Consider the following 15,555-nt stretch of genomic DNA (forward strand, 5'->3'; position numbering starts at 1 on the left):
GACAATCCTTTCCCATTGTGAAGTTCAACTGGGGATGGTCCCAGGAAAAGCAAACGCAATACTGACTGTTCTTATAAGAGAATGTTCTTCTCTTTTATATGAGAGACGGAAATAATATTTATTGTTTTGTATCAGAAACTTCTGCATTATTTGTTTTGACCTTTGACAACCTTATGCAACCTGTTTGAGATCATTTTTACCCCTATTCTTAGATGAGGAGGCTGAGGTTTAGCATGCTGTAACTTGCTTCAGCTCAGCAGGCTAGGAAGTGGCAGAGCAGGGATACAAGATTTGGTCTAACCTCAAAGCCTGTGACCTTTTTCTCATGCCTTGCTGCCCCTTACAGCTCTCCTAGGGTCATGACTTCTCATTTGAGGGCATGTAAAATAAATTTGTATTTTAGAAGACCATCTTTCTCTAAGTTACCATTGAGTCTTAGGTGGGGATCTATTGAGAAGAGGAACTCATATCAGAAAGGGTCTTGTTAGAGAGGCTGTAAGATGGCCACTGGGAGAGTCAGTGTTCTCTTACCGCTCACACAAAACCAGAAGTAGAAGCTGAAGAGCAGAGGCATTCTGACTTTCTAGATCGCACTCTCTCCTCACTTCTTAGGCCCACATTTTTCGTCTGTGGGAGAAATCCCCCAAAATATAATAAGTTTCTCATAAGTGACCAAATCATTCTGGATTTTGGAACTGGGCTGGCAATCTTGGAAGATCAAACAAAGTATTAAATAATTTGGTAACTCTTGATGTCACTAGAACTTGAAGTATGGGGGAGGGGAGCATTTTCTTCCTTGAAGGATTTTTCTCCGTTCTTCTACTTCTGGTTCTGGACAGCGTAAAAAATACAAAAATACTCTCCCCAAAGAAGGGTTCAATTTCAGCTGCAAATGTCTTCAAAATGACTCTAAATGAGGTCCAACTGGGTCTCAATTTGGCCTCAGGTGAAGCAATGATCATACCACGATATAGGTAAAAGGTTTGGGGAAATTCTAGCACTACATGATCCAGTTTTGTTTAAATATTATTTTCTGTGGATAGGACATTGTTTTGCCTTGTCATAGATATTTCCAGATTGATTCATTACCAGGTTACTTCAGGATAACTACTCAAAGGTACATTAGATGGCTGTTTCTCTATATCTCATAGTATTCCTCATACGGTTCTCACCAACTCCTATTCTTTTTTTCTTTTTCTTTTTTTTTTTTGCCTTGACCCACTTCATCTAATCTACAGAAAGAAGAAAATTCTGGAAGGTGTGTATTAGCTATTTCTTGAGGGATATAATAAATATATAGACCCATTCAGTTAGTTTCTTTGGCTTTTACAGAAGTGCTGGCAGCTCCAATACTCTCAGGTTAGATATTTGACAAAAACTATGCTAAGGTTTGAAAGGGTCGTAATGTATGAAAAAGAAACATCTTGTTAGAAGGAAAACTTTTTACCATATTGCAAAAATGAAATTTTAAGACTACCCATGTGTGTGTATGTGTGTGTGTGTGTGTTAAGACCTTACAATCTTTGTCTATATATCCTTCTTTCTCTCAAATCAGCTGATTCTATTTGTGACATTAGAGACAAGATAGTGGCTGAGAGTGTTTATTTGAAGTGCCTGAATACTGGTTTCCCTACTGACCAACTGCATGGGAAAGTTATCAACCTCTCCAAGCATTAGTTTTCTTATCTGTAAAATGGGGATAGTAATTTTTACCTGGTAGTATTATTAATGGAATTAACCAAAGTAGTGCATATAAAATGCTTAATATAGCACCTGGCATACAGTAAGCCCTTCATACATACTATTAATTTTTTATCACGGTAAAATACACATAACATAAAATTTACCATTTAAATCATTTTGAAGTGTTTATATGAGTAGTTCTGTGGCATTGAGTACATTCAAATTGCTGTGCAACCATCATTACTGTTCATCTCCAGAATGTTTCCATCTTCCCAAACTAAAACTCTGTACCAACTATTCCACAACTCCCATCCCCTCTCCCCACCAGCCCCTGGCAACCATCACTCTATTTTCTATCTCTATGAACTTGACTTTTATATGTATTTAATATAAGTGGAATTATATAATATTTGTGTTTTTGTGACTGGGTTATTTCACTTAGCATCATGTCTTCAAGGTTCATCCATGTTGTAGATGTGACAGAATTCCCTTCCTTTTTAAGGCTGAGTAATATTCTGTTGTATGAATACTTACATAGTATTATAATAGTCAAAGGAAGCTCTATTCCACTCACTGAAAAGTGGGATTTTATGCACTAATGGCTTAGACACTGCTTCAGTGGGGATCAGCATCTTTGCTGCTCATACGATAAGAAATGTAGGCTTATGAATTTGGAGTAAAATCCTAGGATCACCTCTGAGCCCTTCTTTTCTCGACCAGCATATACAAAGTTCCCATTAGCATACACCTCACTTTCTATTCAGAGGAGCAAGACAAATATTTATGTACTCTGATACAGGCAGACAGAAGAAAGATTTGGGGTAAAGAAGTAGGGAGAATTTTGAAAAAAAAATCTGAAATTTAGTGTTAGAACAAAAATAAGAATAAGAAAGAGAAAGACCAGATAGAAAGAATGGGGCAAGCTACAGGGACAGATTGTATTATCCAAAGACGGTTGCACCAACAACTCCCATCTCATACACTCTTCTTATGATGTGGTGTTGACATTCCTCCACCAAGAGGTGAGGTTTATTTCCTCATACCCTCAACCTGGGCAGAACTTAGTAAATGCCTTACTAATAGAATATGATGGTAGTGACTGTATATGACTTGTGAGCCTTGGACAAAAAAGCATTACATGTTTCACCTTGGATCACTCAAGCAGACTGGTAGAAAGGCACTAAGGCCCCCAGCCTAGAGCCAGCACCAACATGCCAGCCGAGTGAGTCAGCCATGTTGGAAGTACATATTCCAGCTCCACTCAAGCCTTCCAGTTTTCAGATGACTGTAGACCTAATGAACATATTACTACAACCTTATGAGACTCCAAGTGAGAACTGCCCAGTTGAGCTCTTCTCAAACTAACAAAAACCATGGAAAATTAGTGATTATTGTTGATTTAATCCACTTAGTCTTGGGGCATTTCATTATGCAGCAATTGATACCTAATATAGTTACCTTCTCTTGCCATTCATCCTTACACCATGATGGGCATAAAGCAAGGGTTCCTTTGAGAAGACTGACTCAGAGGCACCCAAAGTGAAGCAGGTACCCAAGCAGCCAGGGCCAGTGCAGGCCGACTTCAAAGTCCTTTACTCCCATGAGTACATCACAGACAGGTGAAGTGGGCAGCTAGAGTCTGAAGTGGAATATTTACCCTCAGGAATTTATGGCCTGATCGTTGGGACATCAGCATACATACATGGACTATTTAAAGAATAGATAAAAATGTATATTTATAAATTCAACAAGTTTCACTATGCTCAGCAAAGGAGAGTAAATCTTGGTTAGACCAGAGGGGAGAATCTTCCTAAGATGGACTGACAGTTTCTAGGTCCTTACAACACACAGGCCTCCACCCTTTCCAAGGTGCTCTAATTCAGAACACAACTTTCATAGTGGTTTCCACAAACCCACAGGAGCATCCTTGTCAATGAACAGTCCCAGAATATTTCTCCATAATGGAGTGTTTTAAAGAAGAGAAGAGCTTCACATAATGAGTGAGTTGAGCAGTGGGCTGGGCTTTGGCTTGGGGGTTGAGATTTGGATTCAAGTCTTGACATGTTCACAAACACTGAGTGTGACTTTCAACAAGTCCCGTGAACTTCAGAAGTTTTTACTCTGTGAAATGGAGATTTTAGCCAATGTCTGAAGTTTTTTGCAGCTCTATGACTCGATAATTTAGAAGATATTCTTGCAATGAAATGTCTCCCCAGTTACTAGCTATGTCTGTTCATTGAATGTCTATACACTCTGGGGCATATTTCAGTGAACTTCTAGAACTCAAGTGGGCATGGCATTCGGGAACACTAAACAAAGGAATCAATTAAAAAACAAATAGTCACACTTCTCTTTAAACAGAAGGGTATTCTGCTTAAACTCTTTTAGTCTTTTGTTCATAAATACTGGCACATGTCAGAACATTGCTTGAAAAGAATTTGTACCTTGTGCTTAGAGTAGAATACAATTATGTTTCTGTTCTGTTTCCTTAAGTACATTGTTTACCAACTCACAACTTGAAGTCACCAATCCCTGTGGTTCTCCCTCACATACCCCATCTTGGGCAATTGATTTTGGGTCAGCCTGGCTGGGTTTGCCTATTGCTGGCCTTGAATGCCTAATGAGGTTGCTCACTGCTGGTGGGGAGGATGCGGCAGAAGTGTGGAACTGTCAATGATGGATTTACTGACCCAGCTCTTGCAGCTCAGTAATAATGCTGAGTTTGGGCAGTAATGAAAGTTGGAAATGATGGGTATACTCCACGTTAGGGTACTATTGGGAAACTTTCTTAAATGTCTCCTAAAAACAAATCTGCACTGCACACCAGACAGACATGAAACCAAGATTTATTAAAATACCCATAGCATACTTACAATTGGAAGCCATGAATGCAATTCTCTGCAAATTCCAAAAAAATAGAGTTCTATCTCTTGAAACAAATTAACAGAGGTATCGACAGATTAGGATAAATATAATCTATCACAGAGATAGAATTCTTTGAATAGACAATCTACAATTTCTAACCAATATATATTATGTACAAAAATACACTTGATGTGGTGACCAAGTAGTGTCAAGGAGGAAAAAAATACACACACACACACACACACACACACACACACACACACACAGGCACACACACACATATTTTCACTATGTACAAATCAATATTGGTTCCTTCACCTTTTCTTTTTAAAAATAAATACTTCATTTGGTTGCAAATAACATTTACAAATTCAAACAATGAGCATTTCCAGCTTTGAAAGAATTAAATATGCAAACAAATTAGAAATACATATTTTTAAAAATTTAAAGGGAAAAAAATACCTGAATCCAATTAGCTTATTACATTAAAAAAATATCCATGTAAGGTAAGGTTTCATGTCTTTAAAGTGCCTTCTCATTTCTCAAACTGCCTTCATTATTGCTTAAAATCCTTTAAGAAGTTTACACCTATAGATTGATCTAATATACTTGAACAGAAAATCCAGTGCTTTTGCACATCAAATTGTTGATTATTTGGGACATGCTTATACTTTCTTTTCGTGCTTTCAAGAGTCTAACAGTTACTGTTGATCTGAAAACGACCACAAATTGTCAACATTCTGATCCAGGTTCATGTAGATGTTTGAATCATGAGTAGTAGTAAGACTGAGGTGGCAATAAAAAGCCTATGACTCAAAATATTTGCACAGAATTTAGTCAATTTGTCCAGCAGCATAGAAAAGTTACTATGAGCTTTAAAAATTTAGTCTTATGCATCATAATGGGTGACCTGCACTGATCTATAATTTATCAAAAGAATGGCCCCAGTTAGACAGTTTTAAAGTAAAATCTATGAGAAATCAAGAAGGACGAGAACAACCCTGCCCTCAACCTTCTTAAAATAAAGTAGAATAAAATGAAAAAGAAATGCATTTTCCATCTCTTTTATGGATTTTCCCCTCTCTGCCTAAGTGATGAGGTGATGCTGACATTAACAAGAGGCAGTCACAGCAGTGTGTCTCCGTCGGTGACAGCACAGTGCCCTGTCCAAAGGGCTGGGAAATAGAGCATAAGGTGTGAGAGGAGAGAGTGAGAGCTCAGGGAGGCATTCGGCTGTCTGTGAGGGAGAGGGGGGAAAAAGAGGTGGGTCCTGGGGAAACCGTAACAGTAGAGGGAGAAAAAACCTAGCTGCAGGGTGTGAAGAAGGGGAGGCCGAAGCAGATGTATTCAAAGGAGCAAAGTGAAGTGGTGCTAGATGCCAAAATGACTTTTGGGCAGGCATAGAGTAAACAGGAAGGTGCAATGACAACCAACCCCAGGAAAATGAGTCAGAGATTTAATGGTGTTATTTCAGCAAGCGTAGGCCGGTGTCATTGGGGTACCTGATTTTTCAGCCCGTTGTCAGGCACTGACCAATATGAGACACTGGGCACTCCCATTTTTTGCCTAATACAGATTCCTTGAATTTCCGTTGAATGGCCACCCATGACACAACCATGGCAAAAATCACCAGCTCCCTAACAATGCATTACATCAGCCAAATGTTGCACCCTGGCCTTGTTCAAATTGCCCTTCTCCCGTGTCCTACTTGTATCCCTCATCCCAATGGCTTGCGATCTCATAAGGCAGAATGAAGACACCTAGCTGCATGGAGCAAACGCATTTTAGGAAGCAGTGTCCAGGGTGTCGCTAAGAATATTAAACCTTAAAGGACTTGAGATCATTTACATTTGTTAGGCCTGATTCCTATTAGGGTGTTGACTGATTTCACTTAGGTTCTGAGCACGTAGTCCAGCCCTCATTTTCCAGGCCAAAGCATGATTCCCTAAATCCAAGTCCAGGGGCACGCTGCTTTCTGCACTCGTCTAAATTAAAACTCAATGAAAGGAAGACTATAATGAAACAATGATGTTTTCTTTAAAGAGTCTTAAAAATTATTTGAATTTTAATTTTAAAAGTTTCTGCATTTTTTAGGAGTATCTTAGATTATTTCTTTAAAGAGAAGTCCTTTTTAATGCTTATATTCTTTGAAGATTACATATCCTCTTAGGGTCATATTATTTGTGTCTTGAGAAATTGAAGAATTACAGAATTATAAAATTAATAACTTGGAATAGGCCTATTTCTCTAGTAGACCTAAAAATCCTATGTGTGTCACCCTGGGCACACAGAAGAATTGTCACTAGACTTTCCTCATCATTCATGGATTTGTTTCCAACGACAATGGATGTCTTTGGAGGACTATGCAGATTGCAGTCTCTGGGGCTGAGACCATCTATGTTATGTCTTGGTGGTCAGATGTGAAGAAATAAAATTATAGCTAGGAACACACTGCCAAGAAGAAAGGGAAAATATTAGCTCAAACCTATCTAAAATGTAAAGAATTTGAATCACCTTCTAGTCTCTTATTGAGAATATAGGTTTTTTTTTGTATGCTATATACTCATTTTTAAATATCTCATAGAAAAAACCTGGAATTCAAAATTCATCCCAAAAGTTCCCAGAGAGTTGTTCCTTCCTGAACATATATATCTATGGTCCATGTATGGGGAGGTAGAGAGTAATTCCCCTGTAAGCTCAGTAGTCTACAGGACTAGACTTTCATTTTGGAAAGCTGACCCAGATGAACAAACAAAAATATAGTTGTTTCATGAGACAAGAATGGGAGCAAGCCCTGGAAGAGAACAAGGAAGGAAAGTAGGTACAGCTTTGCCCAAGATGCTGATGAGCTACTGAGAGTACATGCTGAAACACTTGATTTCTTAGTTAATGTCCTAAGTATAACACACTGGCAGCTCACATTATATATGGGGAGAAATATTCATTCTCTTTAAAGGTATTTTCAGTTTCAAAGACAAAGAGCCCCTTGGTGTCTGTACAGGTAGAATTTAGGAAAATGCTCATCCTACGAAACAGCCTAGGTTGGTAGAAGGTTGTTGACTCTATGGAGAAGAATTCCAAGTTCTTTGGAGTTGAATTTCTGCTGGAAACTATGGGGTCATTTGCATTTTGCTAGTCCAATGCTATTAAATTTCATGTAAAACATTAAAAAAAAATAGCCCACAGAAGTATCCGGATAAGATTTTAGAAAAGAAGAGTTTAGAGATTCTTAGTATTAAGAGATTTGTTTTAAAATAGAAAATTATATGAATGTAGGTGGAATGTAGAAGAATAAACTAATGGCTTTCGTGACCACTTTCATATAAAAATCTGAGATTAAGTCAGTCTTCTCCAGATCATAGAATGGAGAAGAAATTCATGAACAGGTACTTCATAGATGTGATATGCAATAAAGTCTGGAGTGCATTTAAGTTGTTGTCTGAAGTGAACCATCATACCAGAGAAGGGAAGGAGGAGAAGGAAAAGGTCCTCTAAGTTACTTTCTATCACCAGTGGGGTTGGGAGAGGGGCTGGGGTTAGACGGGGAGTGAATCCAGTAAGGTCTATTTGGGGGCAGCCAACCTACTGAATGAGGTCTGGTTTACTTCCCTAATCTCTTTGTTGGTAGAAACAGCATGGGGACTTAAGAGACAGAGTGAACTAGCTGCGATATTAACATCTTCACATTTCCAAGTAAGTTGTCAACTACACAAATTTCCCACATGCTAAGTTTATATCACGGTATTGGTTAAGAGTCTGGGAACAAATAAGACTACTGAATTGGCTTCAAGTTTTACATGTTAAAGCTTTCTTGAATTAACTAGTCCCAGCAATGCGTTGCTCTGGAGGGTTTGGTAGATTGCCCATTACTTGGGAGGGGAAATGAAGAATTGTGAAATTAACACTCAGTGCTTTTAACAAGGTGTCAACAATTGATGGGTGTGCCGAAATGACACAAAATGGGCCTCTCAGTCACATATTGCTATGTAACGGAGACTAGTTACACCTGGATTCAATTGCTAATGGAGTTATAAATACTAGTATGTGAGTATGTGAGTCTAAAGGAGCCAGATATGCCGAGGCCTGTTTCTTAAGGTGCTTTTCTTCAAGTGACTTCTGCACTAATAATAGAGAAGATTGCAAGCAGTTGGATTATTTTTCTCTACAGCTAGAAAATAAAAATATATCCAACAAGTTATTTGCATTTTGGAAAGGCTAAAAACTATTCATATTTTTCAACTACTATTTAGTTTGGCCACACTGGCCTATTTCTCGTGTTGCAGATTTCTTCATGATGAGAAAGTAGCTGACATGAATGAAAGTTTGTGTCTTTATTCAATCCACTCTCTTCAGTGGTATTGTTCTTAAAAGTACCCTATCTAATATATGAAATGTAGTACAGTATGCTGGGTGTTCCACACATTTATAAACTGCTCTTAAGAGAGCCCAGAATAAGGAAATTTTAATGGTCTAGCACTTCTTTCACTACATCATACCACTTCTCCTTGTATGTGACTTTTTCAAAAATAAACTCACTGGATTTCACTACATGTCCATTTTTGTGATCCAGAAACTAATCAACTAATTTGTGGTTTACCAAATCGGCTGATGTTTTCATTTTCCCTTCTAGCTCTTGGTTTTTTTTCTTTCTTTTTTTCTTATTAGAACAGGCGGGATCAAAGAAAAATGAAGCTCAAATCTAACAGAGTTCTTCCTGGCAATTCTTAAAGACAACTTAAACTACTTCATAAAATCGTACATTTGGATCAGATATCTAGGGGGGAAAAAAAGTTATTTTTTGGACTTCTTCCCTCTCTTTAACTCAGAAAGACCTAAACTGGTTTGTTTAGGGGAGGACAGGGTATGACAAAATAGACCAGTTTAGGATGTCAGGGAATAAAGGTGCTCCCCTGCCAAGGTTACAGTTTGGTTGCTGGGTAAGAGGCTGCAGGTCTGCGTTGCTGATTCCCCGTCACACACTGACTAGGTGTTGTCTGCTGAGCTGCAGCAGGCCATGATCCACATGAATGACACCAGGCAAGGGAGAAGGAGAAATAGAAACAAGAAAACATAACAGTCAAGAAAGCCAGAATATAGTTAGAGCAAAAACTCCCCCATTGCAGGCAGTTTAATCTATGGGGAGATGTGCAAAAATACGCTTACACCTCTTCTGCCACATCCGATCCTGGTCCTTGGAAGAGCCAGACTGATGACTATCTTTGTGGAGGTTCCCAATATCACCAAAGAGTTTTATTCCTTCCTTCAGTTGCTCCAGTTGCTCCAGCCAGTGTATGAGCTTTTGATTTAGGAAACACCTTTCCTTATGGTGCTTATGGACAAAGAGGGTGCCTAAGGAGGCTCAGCAGAGGTGCAGCTTCTATTGTCCACACCGGGGGCATGGCACCCAATCTGACATTGAATTCCTCAACCATGGGGCCTGTTTTGGCTACAACATTTTAAGATGTAATAGCAACACTGGGTTTCCTTATCCTACGCTTCAGATTTCAGAAATTCCTCCTCCAAAATTCCTAGATAGTTGCAGCAAGCATTTCAAGAGACATCATAGACGTCAACTCAAGTATTCAAAAGGCAACTGCTGCAAAGCAGGTCCATCACCCATGACTGCTGGGGCTCCACCAGCATATTCATCCATTTCTGCTTGGCCACACTTTCCCACCCCCCTTCCACCCCAAAAGTTGCCTCTTCTTGGGTTAAAAGCCATACAGCACACCATCTTCTAACCTGATTTTTAATACCTCACAGGCCTGCTGTTTTTTTACCTAACATGTTTATATCATGCTCTGGTGTAATATATGACATACTTGTGTGCTCTAGGATGATGCCAATTACTCATGCAAGAATCTGAACTGCTATCCAATTGTGCCCTCAGGTTGAATGAATCTTAGTTAGGAAGAGAAGATGCTGTTTCTAAGTTAAGGTTTCTCAGAGTCTGACTAGTAAGTCAGATGTGCATGTCTGGTTAAACACAGAGTAGCAATACTCTCCCTCTCATTCAGGGGGCGCTTAGAACACCCACTTAAACCATGCTTACCTCATATGCCTAAGCTGCTGAGTGGTACTCTAACTACTTCCTTTTCATGAAAAATGTAGAGATGACTGTTGCATTTAACACAATCTCAACATGCATTTTAGAGGAATCATGGAGGGTCCCCAGGTTATCTTAGACACCTCGAAACTCTTGTGAACCTTTACTGAGTATCAACCTAAACTGGAAACGAAGAATGTGTCAACAATCCAGTACTTGTGTGGAACTGGGAGGGGGCATCCAAATACAGAATACAGGATTCAAACTGGGTGAAAATAATGGAAACCCTGCCCTGGTGTCTAATATGCTAACAGACTATTTTACCATCTTACAAAATCACAAGGTTTCCCTAACAGAGGCAGGCAAATTTCACTCTTTAGAAATAGTTACTTAACTGCCAATTTTTAGTCAGTCCACGAGGATGAAATCCAACTTGGGCTGCTTTTGTCTAGCTCTCAAATTAAATGTATCCACTCATTATTCTTCAGCATTGGTACCCTGAGGGCTTCTCCTTGCAGGATTATGTGGCCAAAGTGACAGTCTTGCTTATCGTCAGTGATTTTATTTGTGAGCATCTTACTCCAGGACCTGAACTGTACAACAGTGACTCCACAGAAAGCCACCTGCTGCTGTCTCCCATTGCGTCTATAAGGACCATAAGGATCTCCACTTATGTTGGTCTCACTGAATTCAAAGTTGATTCCCCAGGCATGGGCAAAACAGGCTCTTTTCTTTTGCACAATAGGACTAGAAGGAATGTCACAGAGCCCAGGGTGGCTGCAAGTGGAATTTGTTTTAAATCGATGAATTCCTTAGGTTTTCTTCACAGTTAAGTGAAAATGAAGAAACCCTATAAGAAAGCAGTATGAAAAGCTTCTTGCTCACAAGCAACGTCTTTTAGTCATGTAAGTTCCTTACCAGCTTTTCTATTTTACTTGTCTCATCCTTCTATTTTGAATTGGAAAAACAAACAAACAAACAAAACCCAACTATGTTACTATATTCCCTTTCTTTTGAATTGTTAGAAAAGGTGGTTAGCACCTGCATGAATATGGCTTCGGAGACTTGATTTGATCCTGACTATACATTCTAGATTCCAGGGATAGATGCGATATTAGGATATGGTGCTGCTTTAATTGGCTGAATCTATTACAAGGTCCCTGAGAGGACTGATAACTGGCAGGCATTTCCTGCGTAGACACTCAGGCACCTGGCAAGTTGAGAGGTTCTGGGAAGGTCTTGGGGGGAAGGGGCAGGCCACACACCGCAGCTAGATTGGGAAGGGTTAGTAGGTTGTTGCCCATCTCTAGACTGTCCTCCACCAACTGCAGGTGAAAGCTCGGTCTTTCTCCCTTCAATGCTCAATGATAGTCTTTGATCTCATTCTCAATTCATCCCTAGCCCCTCTTCTGCCCTCACAAGATAGATTCATTTTCCTTGTGACTCAAGGGACAATGGCCATATCAGCTCCCGGGGTATGAGAAAGCTGCCTATGCATGATATTCCACTCAAAGTTTAATTTAACGTAGTCGCCTTCTTTGTATTTGGATGCAGAGAACTTTTTTCTGCCCTTAATTTTTCAGACATCAAAGACCCCTGCTTCACCCTTTGTCACATGCTGGTAAAAGACTGTGAGTAGCATTTGCTCTCCTGTCTGGAAACTGCCTCCTGGGGTTAGAGGGAGAGGTCCAGCCACACACAGTCCCAGAACATGACATAGGGCTCAGCTGCATGTCAACATGGCTTTCACGAACATTCCGAAATGTGAAATGTGCTCTGTTACTGGGTCACTTGTCCAAGCAGCTGCTTTGACCCCAAGTCTGTCCCTGCTCATGTATCACTGTTTCTTCTGGGAGAAGGGGTTTGGGATCCCTGCTGGTTCAGGAAACCATAATGAACTGACATAAAAACAAAAAGACTGGGTCTCACTTAATGACTGACGTCAACTCCCTTATCATAATTTGTTCTCCAGGATGAAGTTTATGGCCATTTAACCCCTTCTCCACCCATGTATAATTCCATTTTCTCTCCTTTCCATTACATGAACAACAACAAGGAAATAACCATTTCTCTCATCTGGGAAATACATAGTCTTAGATGTCTTAAAAAATAGTTTTGGTAAGTTTCAACATTTTTTGTTGAGAACGATGCTTTAGGATCTTGCTGCAATAGGATCAAAATCAGGATCAATAATCAAACCAGCAGTGTGTAAAGGCTTGAACTCTTTCAAGGCAACTGTCATAAAAGATCTTTTTCTTCTGTCACAAATTTACATGTATCAAGCTTGGACTAGAAAGCTTGAAATTCTCCGCTTTTAAAACAATTTGGAAAATCTTGGTATTTCTTCTGGTCGTATAACAAAGCAGACTAACGACCTCTACAAGAAACAATTATCAAATACTCCTGCAATGTTCTCTTAAGCAGCTTTTCATTGTTTCTGCAGCTTAACAAGGAGCTTCTTTAAGAAGGCACGGGGTGCTCACTGCAGATGACCTCAGGAAGCGATGAGCAAAACAAACATTTAGTAACGTGTCTTTCAAGAACTTCCAGCAGCACTGGTGTTGGATCATGCAAGGTACTAAGCGTCTCACTCATCATTTTCAGGTGTCTGCTTCAGTTGGTGGTCACACTGGCTTCCTTCTGACGCAGTCTTTCTTTCTGTTGTTTGAGATGAAAAATGAATTTATTATTATTCTTTTTTCTAAATTTTCATCTTGCTCAAATTTTGAATCATTTCTCAAATTTTGGTCTAGAGTGTTGAGTAGAATTGTACCAAACACCCGAGAAATGCGAGCATTGCTATCCTCCTTTCCTGAAACCTGTCCCTGCCAATCTATCACCCTTACCCTACAAAATACAAACAAAATGAATAAGCAGCAAACCAAAATGAATAACCATCCAAGTATATCCATCTGAAATACCAGCCTTTATCATGCCAGGCCGTTGTTCTGTGACAGACGTGTCAAACTGAAGTGTTACTGAGACTCCTCCTATTCCCATCTGTGGCTCACTGCTGCAATTAGGAACTGCTCAAGGAATAGTTTCTAGGGAATCTAGACATGGAAAGTCAAAACAGAAGATGACCAGATTCAGTCTACGCACAGTGGCAGGAGCTCCCACTTGTCCATGGAGCTCCCTGATGTTCTGCTCTGCTGGCCCTAAGCTTCCCTCCCAGGGACAGCCTTCTAATGGGGAAAGGCAGGGAAGCCTGTTGGCATGATATAAAAATAAACTAGAGAAACACGGACGCTCACTGTTTCTAGGACTTTAAAGAAGTAAATATATCAAACATAGTCAGGATGGGTGTGTCTGTTTCTAGGGGCGGGCAAATAGGGGGCTAAAAAAGAAATGGGAGAAGTCCAGTCTTTTGGGAAGAGCAGATGCGAAGAGAAGCCTTTGAGGATGGAGCCTCGGCTGCTTGTGATCTGTGACGTAGGACATTGCAGTGAATTACTATATTGGCCTGGATGTAAACTTGAATTGATGAGTTTTATTAAATACCCATCCTGAGTTTGGACCCCATTCCTGACTTGTGAAATTGAATCAGGAATCGGTTTACAAACTCTTCCTTAATTTCCAAAAACCAACCAAACAACAAAACAAACAACCCTAACAAGTGGAGGATCACAACTGGGAGCTTGCTCACTGTGGGGGTTACCTATAAAAGAATGCCAGAGTAAGCTCACTGTTTCCCCTTTGTCCACAGGGCTGAGTCCATTCTCTCTGCTCCTGAAAATAAGGCTTGACTATAAAAAGTTAGGATAGAGGCCCAAATAAGAGGCCTGGGGAAAGGGGGAAAGGCCAACGAAGGAGGAAGATAAAAATTAGGCTTGAGCCAAAATCATAGGAATGAATGTAGTGAAGACGCTGTCAGCGGGCCCAGAGGTCATGTGCATTCAGGTAGGGGCTATGCGCACTTACTGTGGCTTCTCCTGACCAAGCTGCATGGCTCTGACTGCACCATTTCTCACTCAACACTCATGTAGTAGCTGCTGATGGGATTGATATGAGAGAGAGCATTGTCCATCAACAGAAATAATCTCACTTTCTAATTCATGCTCCCTTTTAGATTGTCAAAGGATTTGAAGCAGCTGGCAAAAGTACTTGTGGCACAAAAGGATAAAATAAGTAGCTGTGGGAGATCAGGGCCTAGGGAGGGTAGGATTTGAAAATCAGAGTGAGGAGAGTGATAGTCCTACTTAAACTCATTGCTATTCCCCAACGCCAGGTCAATCAAAGCTGCCGAAATGTGGCATGACAATAAAAAGAGCTAACACTTATTGAGCTCTTCTTATATGCTAGGCACTTTACATGTCTCTTCTCAGTTTCCTCAAAATAATCCTAAAGCAAAGGTAGTATTATTTCCCTCTCTTCACCAAAGAGGGAGAAGTAACTTCACGAAGGTTTTATAATTAGTAAGTGGCTGAGTTGGGATTCGAACCCTGTCACCTCGTGTTCCTAACCATTTAGTTATTCTGACTATGTCAGGAATGAATGATTCATTCTCATCCTTCCTGAAAACAGGACTGTGAGGACAACTTCTCACAGCTAGGAAATCTGACAAGACTGCTAGTTTCTAGGACAGGGAGAGACATCAAGGAAACCAGAGTCTAGTGCTGGTTTTTCTTATCCATTTGTGAAATGATTTTGCACCTCAGTTTTCTCAGCTATCAAAAGGGATAAACCCGGGTCAGCCAAGTGGTGCATTGGTTAAGAGGTGGCTTGGGACGCCAGCTCTGAGCAGCAGGGCCCCGGTTTGGATCCCACATGGGGGTCAGTGACACTGCCCTCTACAGCTAAGATGATGAACAACAGCTCAACCTGGAGCTGGGCTGCGGTGAGTCTCCGGCGACGGCGTAGGCTGCAGCCCTGCTGCAGTGCGCTGCCGTGAGCTACCGTATGTGGCTGGCAGCCAGCGTGAGCAGCTGGCAGCCGGTGTGAGCTGCCAAGAGCCGCTGTGA

General features: G+C 40.3%; 1 protein-coding gene across 1 annotated transcript in view; it reads right to left on the minus strand.

The window, feature by feature from the left end:
- Window positions 1–4,513: 4,513 nt before the first annotated feature.
- The window catches only part of FMN1 (formin 1), a 288,007-nt gene continuing 276,965 nt past the window's right edge, over window positions 4,514–15,555 (minus strand). Inside the window, exon 18 of the mRNA XM_019649189.1 lies at window positions 4,514–13,252. Within this exon, the coding sequence (XP_019504734.1) occupies window positions 13,208–13,252 (45 nt within the window). The 3' untranslated portion in view covers window positions 4,514–13,207. The remainder of the gene's footprint in view (window positions 13,253–15,555) is intronic.

The sequence above is a fragment of the Hipposideros armiger genome, unplaced genomic scaffold (assembly GCF_001890085.2).
Source record: "Hipposideros armiger isolate ML-2016 unplaced genomic scaffold, ASM189008v1 scaffold_130, whole genome shotgun sequence".
Classification (NCBI taxonomy): Eukaryota; Metazoa; Chordata; class Mammalia; order Chiroptera; family Hipposideridae; genus Hipposideros; species Hipposideros armiger.